Source organism: Oncorhynchus tshawytscha, linkage group LG14 (genome assembly GCF_018296145.1).
Source record: "Oncorhynchus tshawytscha isolate Ot180627B linkage group LG14, Otsh_v2.0, whole genome shotgun sequence".
NCBI lineage: Eukaryota > Metazoa > Chordata > Actinopteri > Salmoniformes > Salmonidae > Oncorhynchus > Oncorhynchus tshawytscha.
The window spans coordinates 26,374,280-26,397,447 of record NC_056442.1 but is presented as its reverse complement, the minus strand read 5'-3'; the positions used below and the strand labels follow the sequence as shown (position 1 = coordinate 26,397,447).

General features: G+C 45.8%; 1 protein-coding gene across 1 annotated transcript in view; it reads left to right on the top strand.

Moving 5' to 3' along the window:
- The window catches only part of slc8a2b (solute carrier family 8 member 2b), a 108,963-nt gene that overhangs the window by 62,975 nt on the left and 22,820 nt on the right, over positions 1 to 23,168 (top strand). The window contains exons 2-7 of the mRNA XM_042297235.1: positions 4,073 to 4,555; positions 15,415 to 15,552; positions 15,981 to 16,208; positions 16,331 to 16,672; positions 19,472 to 19,927; positions 22,190 to 22,566. Of these exons, the coding sequence (XP_042153169.1) occupies positions 4,169 to 4,555; positions 15,415 to 15,552; positions 15,981 to 16,208; positions 16,331 to 16,672; positions 19,472 to 19,927; positions 22,190 to 22,566 (1,928 nt within the window). The 5' untranslated portion in view covers positions 4,073 to 4,168. The remainder of the gene's footprint in view (positions 1 to 4,072; positions 4,556 to 15,414; positions 15,553 to 15,980; positions 16,209 to 16,330; positions 16,673 to 19,471; positions 19,928 to 22,189; positions 22,567 to 23,168) is intronic.

Genomic DNA, 23,168 nt, shown 5'->3' with positions numbered 1-23,168 from the left:
AATACACAAAAACACACCGTCCACGTGAAACCCTAACCCCACATGGAACAGTAGATCCTCATCTTACCCATACTGCACTGGGTGAAATGACATATCAACATATACATGACAATTAAAAAAATTCTACAAAATACAGCACCTAAAGCTTTATATGAAATGTCATTCTGATAATTACTCGCACTACAAATAATATTAACAACTCCACAACGTGGTTCTGAGAGCCCTGGTATTCAGCCAGCAAGGCACTAACATCCCCATGTCATTCTGAAAGTATCAACAGGCTAACACACCATCTGGCATCAATATTACAAAACGCCGCAGATTGTGCAAAATATGATATATTCCAGTACGATTGTAAAATAAAACGTTTTCATTAACCCAATGTAACGTTGGACCCACCATGGATTCTTCTTCTATGGTATATTGGGGATCGCACAATTTAATGTGCATTCCGCCCCCTAATTGTGCAGGATGGAAACAGGATAATTCAATCACATGGTTGCAGTCACTGATAAGGGTGGACAGCTGTGGATTAGTGAGGAATGTGGGCCGAGGTCAGGTTAGGTCACATGACGGGAGAAGGAACAGTTTATTACCTGTATCACTTAACTTCCTGCCTAGCAACAGATATGTCTGGCTGTATTGGCTGTCCAGATGTGTAAGGGGGAGACACAGCTGTCCAACTGTTCATCCACTTCCTCCATCTTTCCTCTCCAGTCTGCTCCCCATGATGGATTACAACGGCTCTCCAGTGTAATTGTAATTTTCTCTCACTCTTACACATTGTGGAGGCACAATCCCATAACCGCTTGCACACATTATTTACAGCTCTCTTAAAGGGACAGTGCTACTAAGTGGATCCAAATGAATACAGCTATGTGCTTTTACCACCTGGCTACATCTGGATTCAATGTCCATTGTCAATGTCCAGTGTGTGTGTGTGTGTGTGTGTGTGTGTGTGTGGCTACGGTCAGCCTGGGGTCATTGTGATTTAGCTGTGGTATGTGAGTGCGGTTCAGCAGTTTTGCTGAGGCAGCTATACATACCCCAGGCCCCCAGTCGCCACCAGTCCCAGCCTAGCCAACCAGGCTGCTTGGAGAGCCCTTCCCCACAATACCCAGCCCCACAGGGCACTAGTGGGCACGTCCATGGAAGGCAGTATGCTTGTGACAAAGAGTTCTCCTAGGCTCTCTGTTTCCTCCTTCCTCCCTTCTACTCTCTCCTTCCTCTCTTCTTCTCTCTCTCCTTCCTCTCTTCTTCTCTCTCTCCTTCCTCTCTTCTTCTCTCTCTCCTTCCTCTCTTCTTCTCTCTCCCTTCCTCTCTTCTTCTCTCTCTCCTTCCTCTCTTCTTCTCTCTCCCCTTCCTCTCTTCTTCTCTCTCCCGTTCCATCTGTGATCACTCTCCCAAATGTTCACCAGGTCGCCATGGAAACACTCTGGCCGTGCTGAGAATATCTATGAACACACTCGTCATGGCAGGACTACCCCACTCTCTTTCATTTTTAGTCTTTCTTTCTCTCTCATCTCTCTATGGTTTTCTCACCCCCTTCCTCTCGTCCTCTTTCTTGTCCTCTCTCGCTCTGCTCTTCTGCCTCTCTCTCTCCTTGTTCACTCTCTCTACATTCATTTTTACCCTTCTCCTTGTCCATCATGCTGAGTATCAGCAACCCTCCTCTCATGGACACCTCCCCCCTCCTCAACCATCCTCTTCATCACATATCCCATTTAAACATCTCTTCAGATTCCTTTTTTCTCTTTTTGTCCTGCAGCATCCCTCCATCTCGTCTCCCAGCCTCGGAATGGCTCTGGGTACCAGGTCACAGAGGAACACAACACAAACACTATACATTTCAAATAGAGAATGCATCACAAATGGCAACATATTCCCTATATAGTGCCCTTCTTTTCACCAGAGCCCTATGGGCCCTGGTCAAAAGTAGTGGACTTTATATGAAATAGGGTGCCATTTGAAAGACATCAAGAGTGCTGCTCTCTGAACAGTGCAGGCCCAGTGTAAGCAGCCAGCCTATCCTTCTTCCCCCAGTGCCCCCCCCTCTATTCTCCTGCTTGGTATTCAGGTGTGGTGCTGGAGGTGCAGTCTGGTAGAGTGCAGTATGGAAATAAATGGAACTACATCAGCCCTCCATCATTAGACATTCGTCTCTAAGCAAACACACTGCCCGACTGGACTGTCAGTGTGAGGGGACAGAGAGACAGAACACGACTGCACACTGGAGGTGTGTGTGTGTGTGTGTGTGTGTGTGTGTGTGTGTGTGTGTGTGTGTGTGTGTGTGTGTGTGTGTGTGTGTGTGTGTGTGTGTGTGTGTGTGTGTGTGTGTGTGTGTTTGGGGCAAGATTGTGTGTGCGCGCGAGTGTGTGTTTACTAAGTGAGTGTGTATGTGTACGCACGCACGCATGGGAAATATCTTATGTTGTTGTTAAGACCAATTACATGGAAGCCCGGACTGAGTCTAACCTGAAACTCTGCAGTAGCAGCGATGAGTTGCGTATAACCTGAGTTATTCCTATTGCAAAAGCATCAGATGATGGTTTTGTGGGTGGCCTCTCAATATAACATTCTTGACATAGGGATACTCAATCCTACTCATCGTTGCCGGGTACATGGTGAATAATACTGTATGTAGACGAGTGCATTGAGATGGATATGCTTTCAAGGGCCTTCAGCTGCTCTATAATGTTAAAGCTGGACTGACAACGTGAGAGACAAAGATAAAGAAGGCGATAGAGAGAGAGAACGAGAGCGGGAGAAGGGTAAAGAGAGAGATCGTGCGTGCGGACAGACGTCTACACCTCAGGTTACCCTCAGTAGGTCTCACATTGTGCCTGTAATCTGCTTAACTAGCTCTCTGCTCTACACATTCTCCCTTGCAGATGGTGCTCACACACTGCACCCAAAAACTACACACACTGTAGAGCAGGAACCCAGAGAGCAGGAACACAAGTAACACCTGGTGAAAGAATGGTTGAATAACAGATACTGTATACACATAAATGCCCTCACAATCTGGATACGTGAGTGTGTGTGTACAGGCCTAAAGTTGTGTGTATCTGTTCAACAATTATACTCACTAGGCCTTTATCCCAAATGAAATGGCACCCTATTCCCTGAGGGCCCTGATCAAAAGTAGTGCACTATACAAGAAATGGGATGCCATTTGGGTCTCAACCTAGTAGAATAAATAAGCAAACCAACTAACTTTCTGTACATACTGCTTCAAAAACACACTGCCAGTCAGCCATGGACCCTGACCCACTTTTACAGTGAGAGAGAGTGTGTTAGAGTTTCTGAGTATCTTGCTGCTCAGTGTTCGGGCTCTCAGGGTCATTGTGTTCTCAACCGAGGGAACAGGTCTTTGTGGAGAGCCTGGTACATTGTCACAAAGCCAGTTGGAACAGCGCTGTCACTGTCATCACAGAAACCACCATGAACTATCTCTCCCATCCAAACCCCAGCCTTCTCTCTCTCTCTCTCCAGGGCCAACATTCTCCCTCTGCTTTGGGCTTTAAGCCTATTCAGAGCCATGTGTTCTATTCAGACAGCTCCCCCCATCTTTCTCTCTCTGTCTCTCTCTCCATCTCACTCTCTCACTCTCGCTCTCTCTCGCACTCTGTCTCTCTCTCTCTCTCTCTCTGTCTCTCTCTCTCTCTCTCTATCTCTCTCTCTCTCTCCTGTCAATAGAAAGCAGAGAGCATGTACGCCAATGTGGGCGCCTCCAAGTTGAATAGCCGTGAAAGGTTTATATTCATGATTCAAGGGCATGACGTTAACATTTACTATTCAAGTGCATGTTGACATTTTTGTTCTCATATTGCAGTTGGAAACCTTCCACAGCAACTGGAAACAAGGACGATGGTTAAAAATAATTTGTTCTATGTCAACCACAATAATGATTCAGTTGTCAAATGTGGAACATTTTTATTTAGCTAAAAAAATATATATTTTGAGGCAGATGGTTTATTTATCTCGTACTCCATACAGGCCAATGAAAGGCTGGTGTATGTTTGCTGCTGGCTCCACCCAAGTATTGTTCTCTCTCTCTCTCTCCTCCTAGGTGAGCTAGTCCTACCCCTCCCAGCCACGCCCGGCATCTTCTCCCCGTCTCTCTCTTCGTCCGCCTCATCCATCTCTTCCCCTGGCATTCTCCGCCATGGCACCCCTCTCCACCGCTCTCTCTGCCTCTGTCCCCTTCCTCCTCTTCCTCCTCCTCCCCCTTCCTTCGCCCTGCGCCCTGGAGTCTCTACGAGGAGGAGGAGGAGAGGAAGAGAACCGCTCCATCTCCACCATGTCCTATCCCTCCATGTCTCCGGAGTTCTGGAGCAACAGCAGCACGGGGCTGGGCAGCAGTACAAAGTGTTCGCAGCCGGTGGTGTGCAGGCCGGGCACCCTGCTGCCCGTGTGGAAGCCCCTAAGCCCCGGGCTGGGCGACCAGGTAGCCAGGGCCGTGGTCTACTTCTCCTGTCTCATGTACATGTTCCTGGGAGTGTCCATCATCGCAGACCGCTTCATGGCCTCTATCGAGGTCATAACCTCCCAGGTTGGTACCGTGGGACAGATTGATCCATATGATAGAGTTGTTAAAGCATTGTACTAGGGATGTCGTCTCATTCACTACAGAATGAAAATGACATAGAAACAGAATGAAGAGATGCTATTTTTACAGAGAGAGCTCTCCCACTCTTAGACCCAGTGGTTGGCTCTCCTTTCTCACCTCTCCCTAGACTACATTAACTGTCACTCAAACACAGTGAACATCGAAACACTCTATAATAAAGGCATTGTAAAACTCGCCTCCGCAGGGGTGATAGACATAACAGTTTCCATCTCCAGGAATGCCGCCTTGCTTCTCGGTGTTACCACAGACAGCTCAAATGAACGTCTTATTTCTATGTTTGGGTTTCTACATTTCTTGTAGTGACTGACTCTGGGGCCATATGGAATTTCAATATTTCTCTGCTGACTCAATAAACTGAAAGAGATTTTACCCTTGGGTTGGAACCGGTTCAGAGAACCGAACCAAAAACCGGAAAGTAATGAACATTTTGAAGAAACGGAACCCGGGAATGAGAGTGATACAGTTCTGCAGCAGAACCTTTATTTTAAAAGCACGGGAACTGGTTCAGAGAGTTACTTTATGTTCTGGGCATGTTTTTCTAGTCCCACAAAATGACGCAACAAAGCAGCTATGCAAAAATCCCTCACTCTGTCACTCGGAAACTGTGTCCAGTGTCTGCCTGCAAGCTGAAACTCTTTGCCAGTGTGTGTGGGTGTAAGCTACCTGCACTTCCCCCTCTGACGGAGAGAAACAACATGGTGCAGTTTGAGGCCATGTGGCGGAGAGTGATGCGAGGGCTGGAGATGTCATCAGGTGGTTCTGGGCATGTGTTATGGAGTTGAGGGTTGTGTGATGTCGTTTGTATGTTTTGTAGTTGTTCGTTTTTTTTTAAAGATATTAAAAAAAAAAATTATTCGAGAATAATAGATTTTCAATGCTAGTTTTTTTGTAACAGTATTTTTATTGGAATTTCACAATTTTCACCCATATTAAGAGATACAACAACAGAGACAAAGCACACAGAACAAAAACAAGAAAAACAGCACCCACTTACACATATCTACGTGCATATATATACATATACACACATACACATACATACATATACCCATGCATATACACACACATACATACACGCACGCACACACACACACATACACACCCATACATATGTACACCATTTTCCTCTTCCCGCTCGGTGCTTCTCTCACCCCATCACCATCATTGCGTCTCTCAATACAAACATTTTAAACAAACTTACAAACAGAAATTAAACAAAAAAGCTCAGTTTAAACCAAGAGGTTAGGTTCCACACATGGAACGTACAGTGTAGTTCTGAAATACATAGATCCCCGCCATTCTAAGAGAATCCTTGCAGCATAATAGCTGATACCTCAGGTTCTAGGTCATTTAGATAAGGAATCCCATACTTTGTAGAACTGGTCTGTTTTAGAATGCAATGTACATGTCAGATATTCCAGAGGCAACCATTCAAATAGTATCTTATGCCAATCTTATCACTAATCCACTGTAAAAGGATGTTTTTCCTCGCTGCGAAGGTAAGGATGTTGTAAAGCCTCCTTTTACCCACAGAAGTAACATGCCTAACAGTAAAGAAACTGGGTCCAATTCTAGATCAACCCCTAGGATCTTTTCAATTTCTTGCAGAACACCAGACCAGTATCTTTGTATTTTGGTACATGACCATAAACAATGTGTTAGGGTGCCTGTATCAGTTTTGCATTTAAGACACTGAGGGGAAGAGGAAGTGGGGCTAAAAGCATGTCTGCGATTTGGGGATATATGCAATCTGTGTATTATTCTTAATTGGATTGCTCTAGTACGGTTATATATAGATATTGTTTTTGCATATCTCCAAATGTCCTCCCACATCTCTTCGTCAATAGTAACAGACAATTCTTTCTCCCACACTTGTTTCACCCTCTGTGTGTTGACAGCAGAAAAGGACCTTAAAGTATCATAAAACAGACTTACAGACATTTTCCTTTGTGGGAAAAAAAAGCATTCTTTCAATGACAGACACATCAGGGTTACCAATTAAGGTGGTGCTCTTCAGAATATAATGTCTTACTTGTAGGAAGCGGAAAAAGTCCTGCTTTGGGAGTCGATATTTCTCGACCATCTGCTCAAATGACAACAAAATCTTATCAGCAAATAAGTCATTTAGCCTGTGTATGCCCTTATTAAGCCATAAGTTAAAGCCAGCATCCAGCAATCCTGGAGTGAAATCTGGGTTCTTAAGAATTGGGGTAAGAGCAGAGGTTAGTTTGGACCTTCCCAGGAAGCGTTGAACTGACCTCCATACTTTGAGTGTGTTAAGTGTAACGGGATTATTGCAGTGATCTTCTACAGACTTGAAACTTCTGAAAAATAAAAGATCCTGTAAGGGGTATTTTGAAAGAGAAGTCTCAATGTCTAACCAAATAGAGGAGTCATCATTTGTGATCCAGTCAGAAATATAACAAAGGTGGGCACACCATTGATAGAACCTAATATTGGGCAGGTCCAAGCCGCCCATAGAACTTGGCAGCTGCAATATTGCCATCTTAAGTCTTGGCTTGCGTTTACTCCATATAAAGGAACTTAGCCATCCATTTACATCCTTTATTACCTTATTGGAGAGTAATACTGGGATCATTTGGATTGGGTAAAGTAGTCTAGGTAAAATGTTCATTTTCAAGAGGGATATTCTACCCAACCAAGAAATTGGGAGAGAGTTCCAGCGCTCCAGATCCTGTCTTATTGTATCAAACAAGGGAACAAAATTGGCTTTGTACATTAGCTGGAATTTAGGAGTTACAAATATACCCAGATACATGAAACCTGAGGGAGACCATTTAAAAGGGAAGGGGGGGAGAAGTATTAGGTACAGAGTGTAGGCTACCAAGTGGCATAGCCTCTGACTTAGTAAGGTTAATCTTGTAGCCTGAGAATTCACTGAATAATTCAATAATATTAATAAGAGATGTAATTGAAGTCTCGGGACTAGAGATGAATATCAGGACATCATCAGCATACAAGCTTATTTTATGGTGAACATCACCAATGAGCAGCCCCTGTATAGCAGGCGTTACCCTGATGGCCTCGGCCAGTGGTTCCATAACGAGTGCAAAGAGGAGGGGGGATAAAGGACAGCCCTGTCTGGTACCTCTGTGTATAGAGAAGCTATTTTACCGTAGCCCATTAGTAAGGACAGCAGCCTGAGGATCATCATATAAAACTTTCACCCATTTTATAAAGTTGTCCCCCAGACCAAATTTATTTAGAGCAAATAATAGGTAAGACCACTCCACACGATCAAATGCTTTCTCAGCATCTAGGGAGAGCACAAGACCATCCACAGCACTTTGTTGGTAGGCTTGAATTACATTAAGAAGCCGCCTGACGTTGTTGCATGACTTACGGCCCCTAATGAAGCCAGTTTGGTCTCCTTTCACAATTAGTGGCAGTGAGTCCTCTAATCTTGTGGCTAGAATTTTAGAAAGCAATTTTCTATCCACATTCAGAAGGGAAATTGGTCTGTACGAGGAACAAGACTCTGGACATTTTCCCTTTTTGAGAATAAGTGAAATGTTGGCTTCTCTCAGCGTTTGAGGGAGTTGGTCATTTGAAAATGAGTGGTTAAACATATCACGCAATGGCTCAAGGATCAGGCCATGGAACTCTTTATAGAACTCACTACAAAACCCGTCTGGTCCTGGGGCCTTACCATTTTGCAGATTCTTAATTGCGAACATTATCTCTTCCTTGGTAATAGGGGCATTAAGAAGGGACCTCTGCTCTTCGGAGATAGTAGGGAGCTCAATCTTACAAAAGAAGTTCTCCATTAATTTGGGTGCATCCTTTGGCAGTTCTGAGGCATAAAGGTTTGTATAAAATTTCTTAAATGAGTCACTTATCAATTTATTTTCATATAAATGATTACCATCAGAATCAGTAATAGTAGCAATTGACTGAGAGTCAGCTCTCTTTTTAGCTAGGTATGCCAAGTACTTTCCTGGCTTATCGCCATGTTCATATAGCTTTTGCCTGACAAATCTCATTTTCTTTTCAGCGTCCTGTGTTAGGAGAGAGTCCAACATTGATCTAAGGACTGATATTTCCTTTAATAGGGCAGGAGTGGGCGTTTTAATGTAGTCCTTCTCTTTAGTTCCTAATTCACCCTCTTACATTTTTTGCTTTTCCCGCTTTTTCCGCCTCTTAGTAGGTGTGTATGACATAATCATACCCCTGGCATACGCTTTACAGGTCTCCCAAAGGAGCGAGGGGTTATCTGTTGATTGAGAGTTAATAGAGAAATGCTTTAAACTCTGTTATAAAATATGATGTGAATGTATGGTCTTTAAGAATGGTTGTGTTCAACCTCTAATGTCTTGACTGATTGAATGCCCCGTTGAGTTTTATGTCCAGGATCACCTCAGCATGATCAGATATGACTATGCTTCCTATCCTAGCGGATAAAACAGACTGCAAAGACGTCTTGGGCATAAAAAAATAATCTATTCTAGTCTGACATCCATGAGGTGCAGAGAAAAAAGTGAACTCTCTGTTGGTGGGATGAAAAGCTCTCCAGACATCCGCATACCCCAGATCATCACAAATAACTTTAAGTGACTTAGCTTGAGGAGAGAGTGAAGCTATACCACTGGGAAACTTATCAATAAGGGGGTTCAACAAGCAGTTAAAATCTCCTCCAACCATTGCAGTGTCTGAGTTTAATTCTGAGAAGTCTAGAAATGCCTTGGTGAGGAAATCAGGAGGGTGAGCAGGGGGGAAGTAAATATTCATTATGGAAATGTTCTGCCCTTGTAAAGTACCATTAATTATAACAAAGCGACCAAATTTATCTTTCACACTATTCAAGACCTTAAGTGGTAAGTTCTTTTTCACCAGAATTGCTAGACCTCTACTTCTGGATGTAAATGATGAGAAAAACACTTGACCAAACCCTCCTTGTTGTAATTTCAGGTGCTCCTTATCATTTTCTTTTTTCAAAAAAGACAGTACTTTCTTCCTTTTAATGGGGTTATGGCTTCCTCTAATGTTCCACGTACATACACGCAGTCTGTTATCTGCCATTGTATCTTGACCATTCAATATCCAGACTGGATCCTACTGTAAAAGTGGGGTGGTACCTTTTTCCATGTGTTGAACTCTCCTCTGTCTCACTGAGCATAAACAAAAAATATGAACCCTGAACTCGAACTATACTAAACCCAAAAATTAAACATGTAAAGATCCAAAAGGGGGTTTTCCCACTAGCTAACATGCAGGGGATTTCAACTCTCCAATGTAGACTCTTAAGTCTGCATTGCCGCTCAATAGCCTCATCCTTTACATATATGGAAAAGAAAATCAATAGAAGAAGATTGAGGCTCTTCCACCTAAAACCAAGCCTGGGCACCAATATGGATTCACACATATCTCAGCCTGAGCTATAGCGGCTATTACTTTAGCAAGAAAAATAATAAAGATACGAATATTACTGAGCCGGAGTACATGAGGACTCACACCACTGTTTCATGATCAGATTCAACCAAAAATAAACAAAGTTATTCAATGCTGTTGAGGTGCAGCTTAATGTTATTTACCCGAGAGAGTCAATAAACGCAGCAGCCTCTTCAGGTGTGTAGAGCTTTTTAGGTGATCCGTTGACCATAATCTTCAATGTGGCCGGGTACAACAGTGCGTAGTCCATCTTCATTCTCCTGAGTGGAGCCTTCGCCTCATCAAACGCTTTGCGTCTTCGTACGACCGCTGTGGAATAATCATTGAAGAATGAGACCTTTGGACCTTTATGTTGACTACCATCAGAGCCGATGTTTCTAGCCGCATCCATGACGCGCTGCTTGTCGGTGAAGTTGTGGAACTTTATAACCACCGGCCGTGGGCGCTGATTGGGACCGGGTATCGGTGCTTGAGAGCGATGGGCCCTGTCCAGCTTCACACGACCAGCCTTAGTGTCCATTTGTAGGTAGCCAGGGATCCATTCCTCAAAGAATTTTACTGAACGTGTCCCTTCAGAATTTTCCGGGAGTCCCACAACACGAATATTGCATCTGCGTCCTCGATTATCCAAGTCATCAATGTGCTCCGCCATTTCGCGCACCTGTTTCTCAAGTGCTTTAATCTTAGCGTCCATAGATGTAGTTGAAGTTTCCACTGCAGCAATTCTTCCTTCCGCCTCAACAACACGTTTCACAACGCTCTGTATTTCAACTGAATGGCCTGCTATTGCTTCCAAGACCGTTCTTATCTTAGCATCAATTACTTTAGTAATGTTATCAGTCATCTTTTGAATCACCAGGTCCATTGTGCCTGGATTCGCAATGGTGTTAGCTTCGCTAACGTTAGCTAGCTCCTCATGCACATCCACAGGGGTGGTGGTTTTGGTCGACTTCTTAGTAGTTCTATTGGGCATGTTGTCAGAGATTTTTGCGAAATAGTCGTCAAGACTCGTTATATGGTAACTTATTTAGCCAATTCTACCACTTTTTCAAGCTAGGAGATTAATGTAAGAATATAAATTTACGAATGCCACGAGAGCTCGCTGAAACACCGTGTTCTCTCTACGGCGCCATTTTGTCCCCCTTTCAATGCTAGTTAAAAAGGAACAGAAAGGAACGATATAAACAGGTACTTTTTAAAGTTCGAACTGGTTCAGAATTTATTTAGCTGGTCGGAACAGTGGAGCGAAATGAAAAATATGGTGGTTCTGTTCAGAACCAAAAGATTGGAAAATAATAGGAGAGTTAGTGTATTGAATTATTGGTTCCATCTGATTTAAAGCTTCAGATAATTGGTCCAGACTCTTTGACATTGTTATAAATTGGATTTCTCTGCTGACAAGAGTTTTTTTCAACACACTGAAGTAGATTCTAGCCCTGGAATCGATACAATAATCAATTAACCTGCTAATGATTATTCCATTTCAGTTCATTGTTGGGCCATCGAAAACCATTGTGAATTTACTAGTTACAGTTGAAGTCGGAAGTTTACATGCACTTAGGTTGGAGTCATTAAAACTCGTTTTTCAACCACTCCACAAATTTCTTGTTAACAAACTATAGTTTTGGCAAGTCGGTTAGGACATCTACTTTGTGCATGAGACAAGTAATTTATTATTTCACTTATAATTCACTGTATCACAATTCCAGTGCATGAGAAGTTTACATACACTAAGTTGACTGCGCTTTTAAACAGCTTGGAAAAATCCAGAAAATGATGTCATGGCTTTAGAAGCTTCTGGTGGGCTAATTGACAGTCATTGGAGGTGTACCTGTGGATGTATTTCAAGGCCTACCTTCAAACTCAGTGCTTCTTTGCTTGACATCATGGGAAAATCAAAAGAAATCAGCCAAGACCTCAGAAAACAATTGTAGACCTCCACATGTCTGGTTCATCCTTGGGAGCAATTTCCAAATGCCTGAAGGTATCACGTTCATCTGTACAAATAATAGTACGCAAGTATAAACACCATGGGACCACGCAGCCGCCATACCGCTCAGGAAGGAGATGCGTTCCGTCTCCTAGAGATTAATGTACTTTGGTGCGAAAAGTGCCAATCAATCCCAGAACAACAGCAAATTGACCTTGTGAAGATGCTGGAAACAGGAACAAAAGTATCTATATCAACAGGAAAACAAGTCCTATTTCGACATAACCTGAAAGGCCGCTCAGAAAGGAAGAAGCCACTGCTCCAAAACCACCATAAAAAAGCCAGACTACGGTTTGCAACTGCACATGGGGACAAAGATCGTACTTTTTGGAGAAATGTCCTTCTTTCTGATGAAACAAAAATAAAAGTTTTTGGCCATAATGACCATCATTATGTTTGGAGGAAAAAGGGGAGGCTTGCAAGCTGAAGAACACCATCCCAACCGTGAAGCACGGGGTGGCAGCATCATGTTGTGGGGGTGCTTTGCTGCAGGAGGGACTAGTGCACTTCACAAAATAGATGGCGTCATGAGGTAGGAAAATTATGTGGATATATTGTTGCAACATCTTAAGACATCAGTCAGGAAGTTAAAGCTTGGTTGCAAATGGGTCTTGCAAATGGGTCTTCCAAATGGACAATGACCTCAAGCATACTTCTAAAGGACAACAAAGTCGGCCATCACATAGCCTGACCTCAATCCTATAGAAAATTTGTGGGCAGAACTGAAAAAGTGTGTGTGTGAGCAAGGAGGCCTACAAACCTGACTCCGCTACACCAGCTCTGTCAGGAGGAATGGGCCAAAATTCACCCAACGTACTGTGGGAAGCTTGTGGAGGACTACCCAAAACATTTGACCCAAGTTCAACAATTTAAAGGCAATGCTACCAAATACTAATTGAGTGTATGTAAACTTCTGACCCACTGGGAATGTGATGATGAAATAAATCATTCTCTCTACTATTATTCTGACATTTCACATTCTTAAAATAACGTGGTGATCCTAACTGACCGGGAATTTTAACTAGGATTAAATGTCTGGAATTGTGTATTTGGCTAAGGTGTGTGTAAACTTCCGACTTCAACTGTATCTGTTCATAATATTGTCCTCTTTATAGCCAACCATGCGTACAACATCATTGCTCATGATGGAATTGGAATAGCATAGATTTCTCCCTTTTACAATTTTCTCTTTGACCGAGCAAATTCTACACAATTGTTTTCATGAGTTCATAATGCAAGCATCTACTAGGATAGTAATTACCAGAAGTGCATCCATTATGAAGGATTCAGACCACCCCAGTGGCCTAATTGTAGTGTATTGTAGTGTATTGTATTATAACAGGGAGGATTTTCCAGTGTTTGTCCTGAGGTTGTGCAAGACTAAGCACACTGAGATTGTCTGGATCTTATGCTGGCGGAAAGGAGCACAGGCCTGGCTCTCTCTGGCAAGGAGCACAGGCCTGGCTCTCTCTGGCAAGGAGCACAGGCCTGGCTCTCTCTGGCAAGGAGCACAGGCCTGGCTCTCTCTGGCAAGGAGCACAGGCCTGGCTCTCTCTGGCAAGGAGCACAGGCCCTCTCAGTAATACATTTCAACTCTATATCTGACATGGTACAGGTGTCTTCTTTTCTTTAAGCCCATAACCATGTGTGTGAGGTGTATACTTTTGTTTCAAAGTAGATTTGTTTACTACTACCAAGAAACACTCTGTGTGACCCTGATTTAGCCCACTGCAGTAAAATGAACCAACCCCACATCTCAAGGTCACTGTAAATGTAAAGGAACCTGCAAGTCAGCATTTCGTAGGACAGTGTATGCCATGCATCCAACTAATAAAACCTGAAACTTCTCCATAGCCCGTCGTCCATCACTCTTCCATTCACTAGATCACTAGGGTAGGTAACAACATCTCCACCCCGCTGATCCTCAACACTGTAGCCCCACAAGGGTACGTTCTCAGCCCTCTCCTGGACTCCCAGTTCATCCACGACTGCGTGGCCATGCACGCCTACAACTCAATCATCAAGTTTGCAGACGACACTACAGTGGTAGGCTTGATTACCAACAATGACGAGACGGCCTACAGGGAGGAGGTGAGGGCCCTCGGAGTGTGGTGTCAGGAAAATAACCTCACACTCAACGTCAACAAAAGAAAGGAGATGATCGTGGACTTCAGGAAACAGCAGAGGGGGCAGCCCCCTATCCACATCGACGGGACAGTAGTGGAGAGGGTAGAAAGTTAAGTTCCTCTGCGTACACATCACGGACAAACTGAAATGGTCCACCCACACAGACAGCGTGGTGAAGAAGGCGCAACAGCGCCTCTTCAACCTCAGAACACTCCCCAACTTTTACAGATGCACAATCGAGAGCATCCTGTCGGGCTGTATCACCGCCTGGTACGGCAACTGGTCCGCCCACAACCGTAAGGCTCTCCAGAGGGTAGTGAGGTCTGCACAACGCATCACCGGGGGCAAACTACCTGCCCTCCAGGACACCTACACCACCCGATGTTACAGGAAGGCCAACAAGATCATCAAGGACAACAACCACCCGAGCCACTGCCTGTTCACCCCTCTATCATCCAGAAGGCGAGGTCAGTACAGGTGCATCAAAGCTGGGACCGAGGGACTGAAAGACAGCTTCTATCTCAAGGCCATCAGACTGTTAAACAGCCACCACTAACATTGAGTGTCTGCTGCCAACATACTGACTCAACTCCAGACACTTTAATAATGGAAAGATTGATGTAAAAAATGTATCACTAGCAACTTTAAACAATGCCACTTAATATAATGTTTACATACCCTACATTACTCATCTCATATGTATATACTGTACTCTATACCATCCACTGCATCTTGCCTATGCCGTTCTATACCATCACTCATTCATATATTCTTTTATGTACATATTCTTATTCATTCCTTTACATTTCTGTGTGTATAAGGTAGTTGTTGTGAAATTGTTAAGTTAGATTACTTGTTAGATATCGCTGCATTGTCGGAACTAGAAGCACAAGCATTTCTCTACACTCGCACACACATCTGCTAACCATGTGTATGTGACAAATAAAATTTGATTTGATTAGAATAACAGATTGTCCCCTCTCCTTCTGTCAGGCAGTCGGGGACATGTCCTCCCTCGTGGCAGGATACTGTGAATACCATCCGTCATGCTTATATGTGGAGAAGAATGAAATCTCCAGGTTCCCACTACTCCCCATCTCAGGCCTATGAGCAGTTTTTCGTTCTCCTTTTACAGTAACTGTCTAAATGAGATGAAGATATGTATGAGTCTGGTGGTGAGATACTGGAGTTTGATGGAGGGGGAATAGAGTGATGACCTGTGTGTTACCCCCCCCGCTCTCTGTCTGTCCTGCAGGAGAAGGAGGTAACCATCACCATGCCAGGTGGAGAGACGTCTGTGGCCACTGTACGTATCTGGAACGAGACGGTGTCCAACCTGACTCTGATGGCTCTAGGCTCCTCCGCCCCAGAGATCCTGCTGTCGGTCATAGAGGTGGGTGTCACATCATAAAGACTCCCCGACCACAACTCATAAGCGGGTGTCACATCATAAAGACTCCCCCGACCACAACTCATAAGTGGGTGTCACATCATAAAGAATCCCCCGACCACAACTCATAAGCGGGTGTCACATCATAAAGACTCCCCCGACCACAACTCATAAGCGGGTGTCACATCATAAAGACTCCCCCGACCACATCTCATAAATGGGTGTCGCATCATAAACACCCCCTCCCAGCGACATCATATCAGCAGCAGTGTATTATACTGGAATGAAGCTGAAAATGAAACGGATATTTACTTTAAACGTATTGTCAAATCTTACCAATATAACATTTACGTACAATTTGTACATGGCCTTTTTGATTTATACTAACAGTTCTCTAAAAGTCTTTCTCTCCTCTGTCTCCCGGGGGTTAGGTGTGTGGACATGGGTTTGAGGCGGGTGAGCTGGGCCCTGGCACCATCGTGGGCAGCGCCGCCTTCAACATGTTTGTGATCATCGCCATCTGTGTGTGGGTCATCCCTGAAGGAGAGACCAGGAAGATCAAACACCTGCGCGTGTTCTTCATCACAGCCTTCTGGAGTATCTTCGCCTATATCTGGCTCTTCCTCATCCTCTCTGTCATCTCACCCGGAGTAGTGGAGGTGTGTGTGTGTGTGTGTGTGTGTGTGTGTGTGTGTGTGTGTGTTAGCAAATGTGTATAAAACAATTCATCCCCGTTCGGATGTATGTCTTGTAATGGTCCCCTGTCTTTGTTTGTGTTCAGGTGTGGGAGGCCCTGGTCACCCTGCTCTACTTCCCAGTGTGTGTGATCCTGGCCTGGATCGCCGACCGACGCCTGCTTTTCTACAAGTACATGGCCAAGCGTTACCGCGCCGACAAGCACGGCATCGTCGTGGAGACTGAGGGGGACACAACTCCGAAAGGCTTCGAGATGATTATGGATGGAAAGTTCCCACCAAGGGGAGGGGCGGTGGGAATGATGCCCAGTGAGAACTGCCAGGATGGGGCCAACAATGCGGCGGGCACCGTGGCCTACCTACCCAACTCCAACAGCACCATGGTGACCGTAGAGAATGCCAAGGAACTGGACGAGAGCCGCAAGGAGGTGAGAGAGACCTGCTGTTAGAGGGATTAGAGAGAGAGAGGTGTACATTAGGGAGGAGGGGGAGAGAGAGAGGTGTACAGTAGGGAGGAGGAGAGAGAGAGAGGTGTACAGTAGGGAGGAGGAGAGAGAGAGAGGTGTACAGTAGGGAGGGGGAGAGAGAGAGAAGTGTACAGTAGGGAGGAGGAGAGAGAGAGAGAGGTGTACAGTGAGGAGGAGAGAGAGTGGTGTACAGTAGGGAGGGGGAGAGGTGTACAGTAGGGAGGAGGAGAGAGAGAGTGTGTACAGTAGGGAGGGGGAGAGAGAGAGGTGTACAGTAGGGAGGGGGAGAGAGAGAGAGAGAGGTGTGCAGTAGGGAGGAGGAGAGAGAGAGAGAGAGTGTGCAGTGAGGAGGAGAGAGAGAGAGAGAGAGAGAGAGGTGTACAGTAGGGAGGGAGAGAGAGAGGTGTACAGTAGGGAGGGGAGAGAGAGGTGTACAGTAGGGAGGGGAGAGAGAGGTGTACAGTAGGGAGGACGAGAGAGAGAGTGGTGTACAGTAGGGAGGAGAGAGAGAGGTGTACAGTAGGGAGGGGGAGAGGTGTACAGTAGGGAGGGGGAGAGAGAGAGGTGTACAGTAGGGCGAGAGAGGTGTACAGTAGGGAGGAGGAGGAGAGAGGTGTACAGTAGGGCGAGAGGTGTACAGTAGGGAGGAGGAGAGAGAGATGTACAGTAGGGAGGAGGAGAGAGAGAGAGGTGGACAGTAGGGAGGGGGAGAGAGAGAGGTGTACAGTAGGGAGGAGAGAGAGAGGTGGACAGTAGGGAGGGGGAGAGAGAGAGAGGTGTACAGTAGGGAAGAGGAGAGAGAGAGAGAGAGAGAGAGAGAGTGGACAGTAGGGAGGAGGGGAGAGAGAGAGAGGTGGACAGTAGGGAGGAGGAGAGAGAGAGAGAGCTGTACAGTAGGGGGAGGAGAGAGAGAGGTGTACAGTAGGGAGGAGGAGAGAGAGAGAGGTGTACAGTAGGGAGGAGGAGGGAGAAGAGCTGTACAGTAGGAGGAGGAGAGAGAAAGAGCTGGACAGTAGGGAGGGGGAGAAGGAGAGGTGGACAGTAGGGAGGGGGAGAAGGAGAGGTGGACAGTAGGGAGGGGGAGAGAGAGAGTGGTATACAGTAGGGAGGGGGAGAGAGAGAGAGTGGTGTACAGTAGGGAGGAGGAGAGAGAGAGGTGTACAGTAGGGAGGAGGAGAGGGAGAGAGGTGGACAGTAGGGAGGAGGAGAGCGAGAGAGGTGTACAGTAGGGAGGGGAGAGAGAGAGCTGGACAGTAGGGAGGGGGAGAGAGAGAGAGCTGTACAGTAGGGATGAGGAGAGAGAGAGAGGTGTACAGTAGGGAGGAGGAGAGAGAGATGGACAGTAGGGAGGGGGAGAGAGAGAGCTGTACAGTAGGGATGAGGAGAGAGAGAGAGGTGTACAGTAGGGAGGAGGAGAGAGAGAGCTGTGAGAGGGAGGGGAAAGAGAGGTGTACAGTAGGGATGAGGAGAGAGAGAGAGGTGTACAGTAGGGAGGAGGAGAGAGGTGTGTGAGAGAGAGAGTGAGAGAAAGAGAGAGAGAGGTGTACGAGAGAGAGAGAGAGAGAGAGAGGTGTATAGTAGGGAGGGGGAGAGAGGTGTGTGTGAGAGAAAGAGAGAGAGAGGTGTACGAGAGAGAGAGAGGTGTATAGTAGGGAGGGGGAGAGAGGTGTGTGAGAGAAAGAGAGAGAGAGAGGTGTACGAGAGAGAGGTGAGAGAGAGAGGTGTACAAGAGAGAGAGAGAGAGAGGGGTGTACAGTAGGGAGGGGAGAGAGGTGTGTGAGAGAGAGAGAGTGAGAAAGAGAGAGAGAGAGAGAGAGAGGTGGTACAGAGAGGGGAGAGAGAGAGGGTGTACGAGAGAGAGAGCAAGAGAGAGGTGTACAGTAGGGAGGGGAGAGAGGTGTGTGAGAGAGAGAGTGAGAGAAAGAGAGAGAGAGAGTGTACAAGAGAGAGAGAACAAGAGAGGTGTACAAGAGAGAGCAAGAGAGAGGTGTACAGTAGGGAGGGGGAGAGAGAGTGTGTGAGAGAGAGAGAGAGAGAAGAGACGAGAGAGAGAGAGAGAGCAATAGAGAAGAGAGAGAGAACAAGAGAGGTGTACAAGAGAGAGAGAGAGAGGTGTACAAGAGAGAGAGTGAGAGATAGGTGTACAGTAGGGAGGGGGAGAGAGAGAGAGTGAGAGAGAGAGAGAGAGGAGAGGAGAAGAGAGAGAGAGAGAGAGAGCAATAGAGAGGTGTACAAGAGAGCGAGTAAGAGAGGTGTACAGTAGGGAGGGGGAGAGAGAGGTGTGTGTGAGAGAGAGAGAGGTGTACAAGAGAGAGAGAGAGAGTGAGAGAGGTGTACAGTAGGGAGGGGGGAGAGAGAGGTGTGAGAGAGAGAAAGAGAGAGATAGAGAGAGGTGTACAGGAGAGAGAGAGAGGGAGGTATGGAGGGAGAAAGAGAGAGAGAGGTGTACAGTAGGGAGGAGGAGAGAGAGAGGTGGGGACAGAGAGAGAGGGAGAAGGGGGTTATGGAGGATATACTCATCCCATTCATGTACACCCACATAGCACCTGTCAGGAATAGATAGGGCTAGAGAGAGTAAAAGAGATGGAGAGAAGAAGAGGATACACCCACCTCAACCACACATACAAACACACTGGAGCAAAGGAAACCATTAAGAGCTACTAACGTGCTGAACCTACAAGAGTCACAAACCTTCTCTCTGTGTCGAGGTTGTGTGTCTGTGTCCCTCTTTTTCACCCCCTGTTCCTCTGCCCCCCCCAGGTGATCCGCATCCTGAAGCAGCTGAAGCAGAAGTTTCCAGACAAGGAGCTGGATCAGCTGGTAGATCTTGCCAACTACTACGCCCTCCTCCATCAACAGAAGAGCCGCGCCTTTTACCGCATCCAGGCTACGCGCATGATGACCGGCGCCGGCAACGTGCTCAAGAGGCACGCCGCCGACCACTCCCGCCGCGCCGCCGCCGTGGATGAGGAAGTGGTCTGCGAGGACGACGACCTGGCTGAGTGCAGCCGCCTGGCGTTCGAGAGCACCCACAGCCAGTGTATGGAGAACTGCGGTGTACTGAGGCTGGCTGTGGTGTGTCAAGGGGGCCTGGGGGAGAGCACCTTCTACGTGGACTACCGGACCGAGGACGGCTCGGCCAACGCCGGGTCTGACTACGAGTACAGCGAGGGAACGCTGGTGTTCAAACCCGGAGATACCCGCAAGGAGATCAAGGTGAGGGGTCAGTGGAAGGGAAGGAAAGTAAACCGTAACGTACAGTTATAATCAGTTCTAGTAAGAAGCATTGCACAACTGTGCTGCCAAGCAGATCCCCAGCTAGGTCGTTAGATCTGCTTGTCGTGGGCAGATCCAGACGTCACGTAATGGAAGGAGCAGAAAACAGCTGTAGAAACCGATTACCCTCTGAATTAGAGTCCTCTCTGTCCCTGATCAACCATCTCATATTGTCTTAGAGGAGCCAGTAGAACTGGAGAGTCTTCCGGAAGCTAGAGCACATTAAAGTCTGCCTCATGGTCCTGACTGACAGTGGATACGACTTCATCTGAGTGGGAGAGACGGTGAAAAAAAGAGGAAGTGGGCTTTGAAGTGTTTTGTCCTTGGAGAGGATGTTTCTCTCTTTGAACTTGTCATAGTTTTCACGTCATTTCATGTTCACGCTTAGACAGAGGACAAAGAGAATGTGTATTTCTGGACCGCAGGAGGGGTGTTGAGGAAAGGGAGAAAACAAGGAATGTGAAGAGAGAGAGAGCGAGGGAGCGAGTTAAGGAACAACTCAATTGTGTTATTTCATCACAGTAGCTTGTCAACCATTAGACATGAATGAGTGACTACAACAATCAATCCTTTAGTGTCCCAAGTCTTTTGACGATCAGTGAGGTTGATTTGACGCGTCTCTCTCAAGCGTTTGTGGTCTGTAACAGCTGTCACATTCTGTCTTCAAACAACAGTGTTTCTCTTATCCTTTTAAAGACTGGCACTTCCTCCAACCACGAGTGAATACACAATAGTTAAAAAAAATAAATGAATGTGTATTGCGTGTATCTACCGACGGCCTGTACAGGTCCGCAAAGATACATCCGTTGTTTCGTTCTTTTTGTTTTTCTCTGCCTGCAAAACACGCTGGATGATTCAAAATCCATTGAAGAACTTGAACGATTCATTGACGAGAGATACTTACAAACTCAAAGAAACATGTCGCTGGTTTCTGTGGATTCAAGCATTGTGAAGGACAACCAACCAACCCAATCTGCAAAACAAACCAAAGCCAAGTTGGCCAATGGGTATCAGCGATGGAACCAAACCATCCCCTAGTAAGAGGGCGCATGTGGTGAGGTTTACTGATATGGATGTGGACTTGTTAAAATCCATCAATGAAAGGCTTGCCAAACTTGATATCTTGGATACATTACGAGGAATGTCCTTTGGTCTGATAAAACAAAGATAGAATTGTTTGGCCTTAATGACCATTGTTATATTTGGAGGAAAAAGGAGGAGACTTGCAAGCTGAAGAACACCATCCCAACAGTGAAGCACGGGGGTGGCAGCATCATGTTGTGGGGGTGTTTTGCTGCAGGAGGGACTGGTGCACTTCACAAAATAGATGGCATCATGAGGAAGGGAAATTATGTGGAAAGCAACATCTCAAGACATCAGTCAGGAAGTTTTAAAGCTTGGTCGCAAATGGGTCTTCCCATTTGTTGTGGCAAAATGGCTTAAAGACCACAAAGTCGAGATAATGGAGTGGCCATCATATAGCCTGACCTCAATCCTATAGATAATCTGTTGGCAGAACTGAAAAAGCGTGTGCGAGCAAGGACCTGCGTGTGCGTGTGCGAAAGCGTGTGCGAGCAAGGACAAACCTGACTCAATTACACCAGCTCTGTCAGGAGGAATGGGCCAAAATTCACCCAACTTATTGTGGGAAGCTTGTGGAAGACTACCCGAAACGTTTGACCCAAGTTCAACAATTTTAAGGCAATGCTACCAAATACTAATTGAGTGCATGTAAACTTCTGACCCACTGGGAATGTGATGAAAAAAATCAAAGCTGACATAAATCATTCTCTCTACTATTATTCTGACATTTCACATTCTTAAAATAAAGTGGTTATCCTAACTGACCTAAGAGAGCTAACTTAGCCTTATTTGGCTAAGGTGTATGTAAACCTCCGAATTCAGCTGTAAATTCAAACAATACTAATACCATTTAAATATAATACATAGGGAAGTTGTGCTGGACTATGGTAGATGAATAATCAGTCTATCTTTTCAGACTGTTAAAGTATTTATCTGGTCAATATGTTAGTGTATTATGTCTGTAACCGTGTGTTATGTGAAAATGTGTTTGTATTATAAATTGTATTTGAATGTTTAAGGACTCTTGGAAGATTAGTCCAAATGAAGACTAAAAGAGATCCTAATAAAATAAAATCAAAATCAATTCTTCATCACCCCTCCATCCTACACCTTTCCCAGGTCGGCATCATCGATGATGACATCTTCGAGGAGGACGAGCACTTTTTCGTGCGGCTGCTCAACTTGCGCATCGGTGACGCAGAGGGGATGTTCGAGAGTGATGAGCCAGGCGCGAGACCCAAGGGTCGCCTGGTGGAGCCACTGGTCGCCACGGTGACCATCCTGGACGACGACCATGCTGGATTCTTCACATTCCGTAATCGGCTGGTGCGTGTCAGCGAGAGTGTTGGCACCATGGAGATCTCAGTGGTGCGGAACTCGGGCGCCCGCGGCACGGTGATCCTGCCCTATCACACGGAGGAGGGCACGGCGAAGGGGGGCGGAGTGGACTACGAGGACACCCAGGGAGAGCTGGAGTTCTCCAACGACCAGACAACGTGAGTACTGATGGACGGACGTCCACACTCCATCGTTTCCTACTCTCCCCTACTCCCTCATTCCCTCCCTCCTTCCCCCTTCCCTCTCACTATTCCATGCCAGTTACTGTTCTTCATTATTCATAAAGGCCAACCTGGAGTGAGCATTAGCTCATCGATGGCTTGTGTGTTTGTGCTCAACTCATAGCCAATACTGTATTCACACTGCTATGTGTTGCTGCCTTAAAGTAGGCTACATCATGCTATATTATCATGCTATATTATCATGCTATATTATCATGCTATATTACCACACTATCTGTATTCATGTCACAGTCTTGGCTCATTCTGGTTCTCTTTCTCTCTTGCCACAAAATTTGCACAGTAATGGTCATTTCAACATCTTGTTTATTTCTCATTCAGCTCTAATTTCGCTCTCATCTCGCTGTATCTATCTTTCCCTTCTTCCTCTATTCTCTCTCTCTCCCTGTATCTACAGATGTATCTACAGACGTAGGATCTTAATTTGATCACCCTGTTGCAGGAGAACGTTCCTGCAATGCAGTAAATGCAAAACGTGTAGTGTATTTAAGGTTTTAAAAGGCTTCTGAAGTTTGTAATTT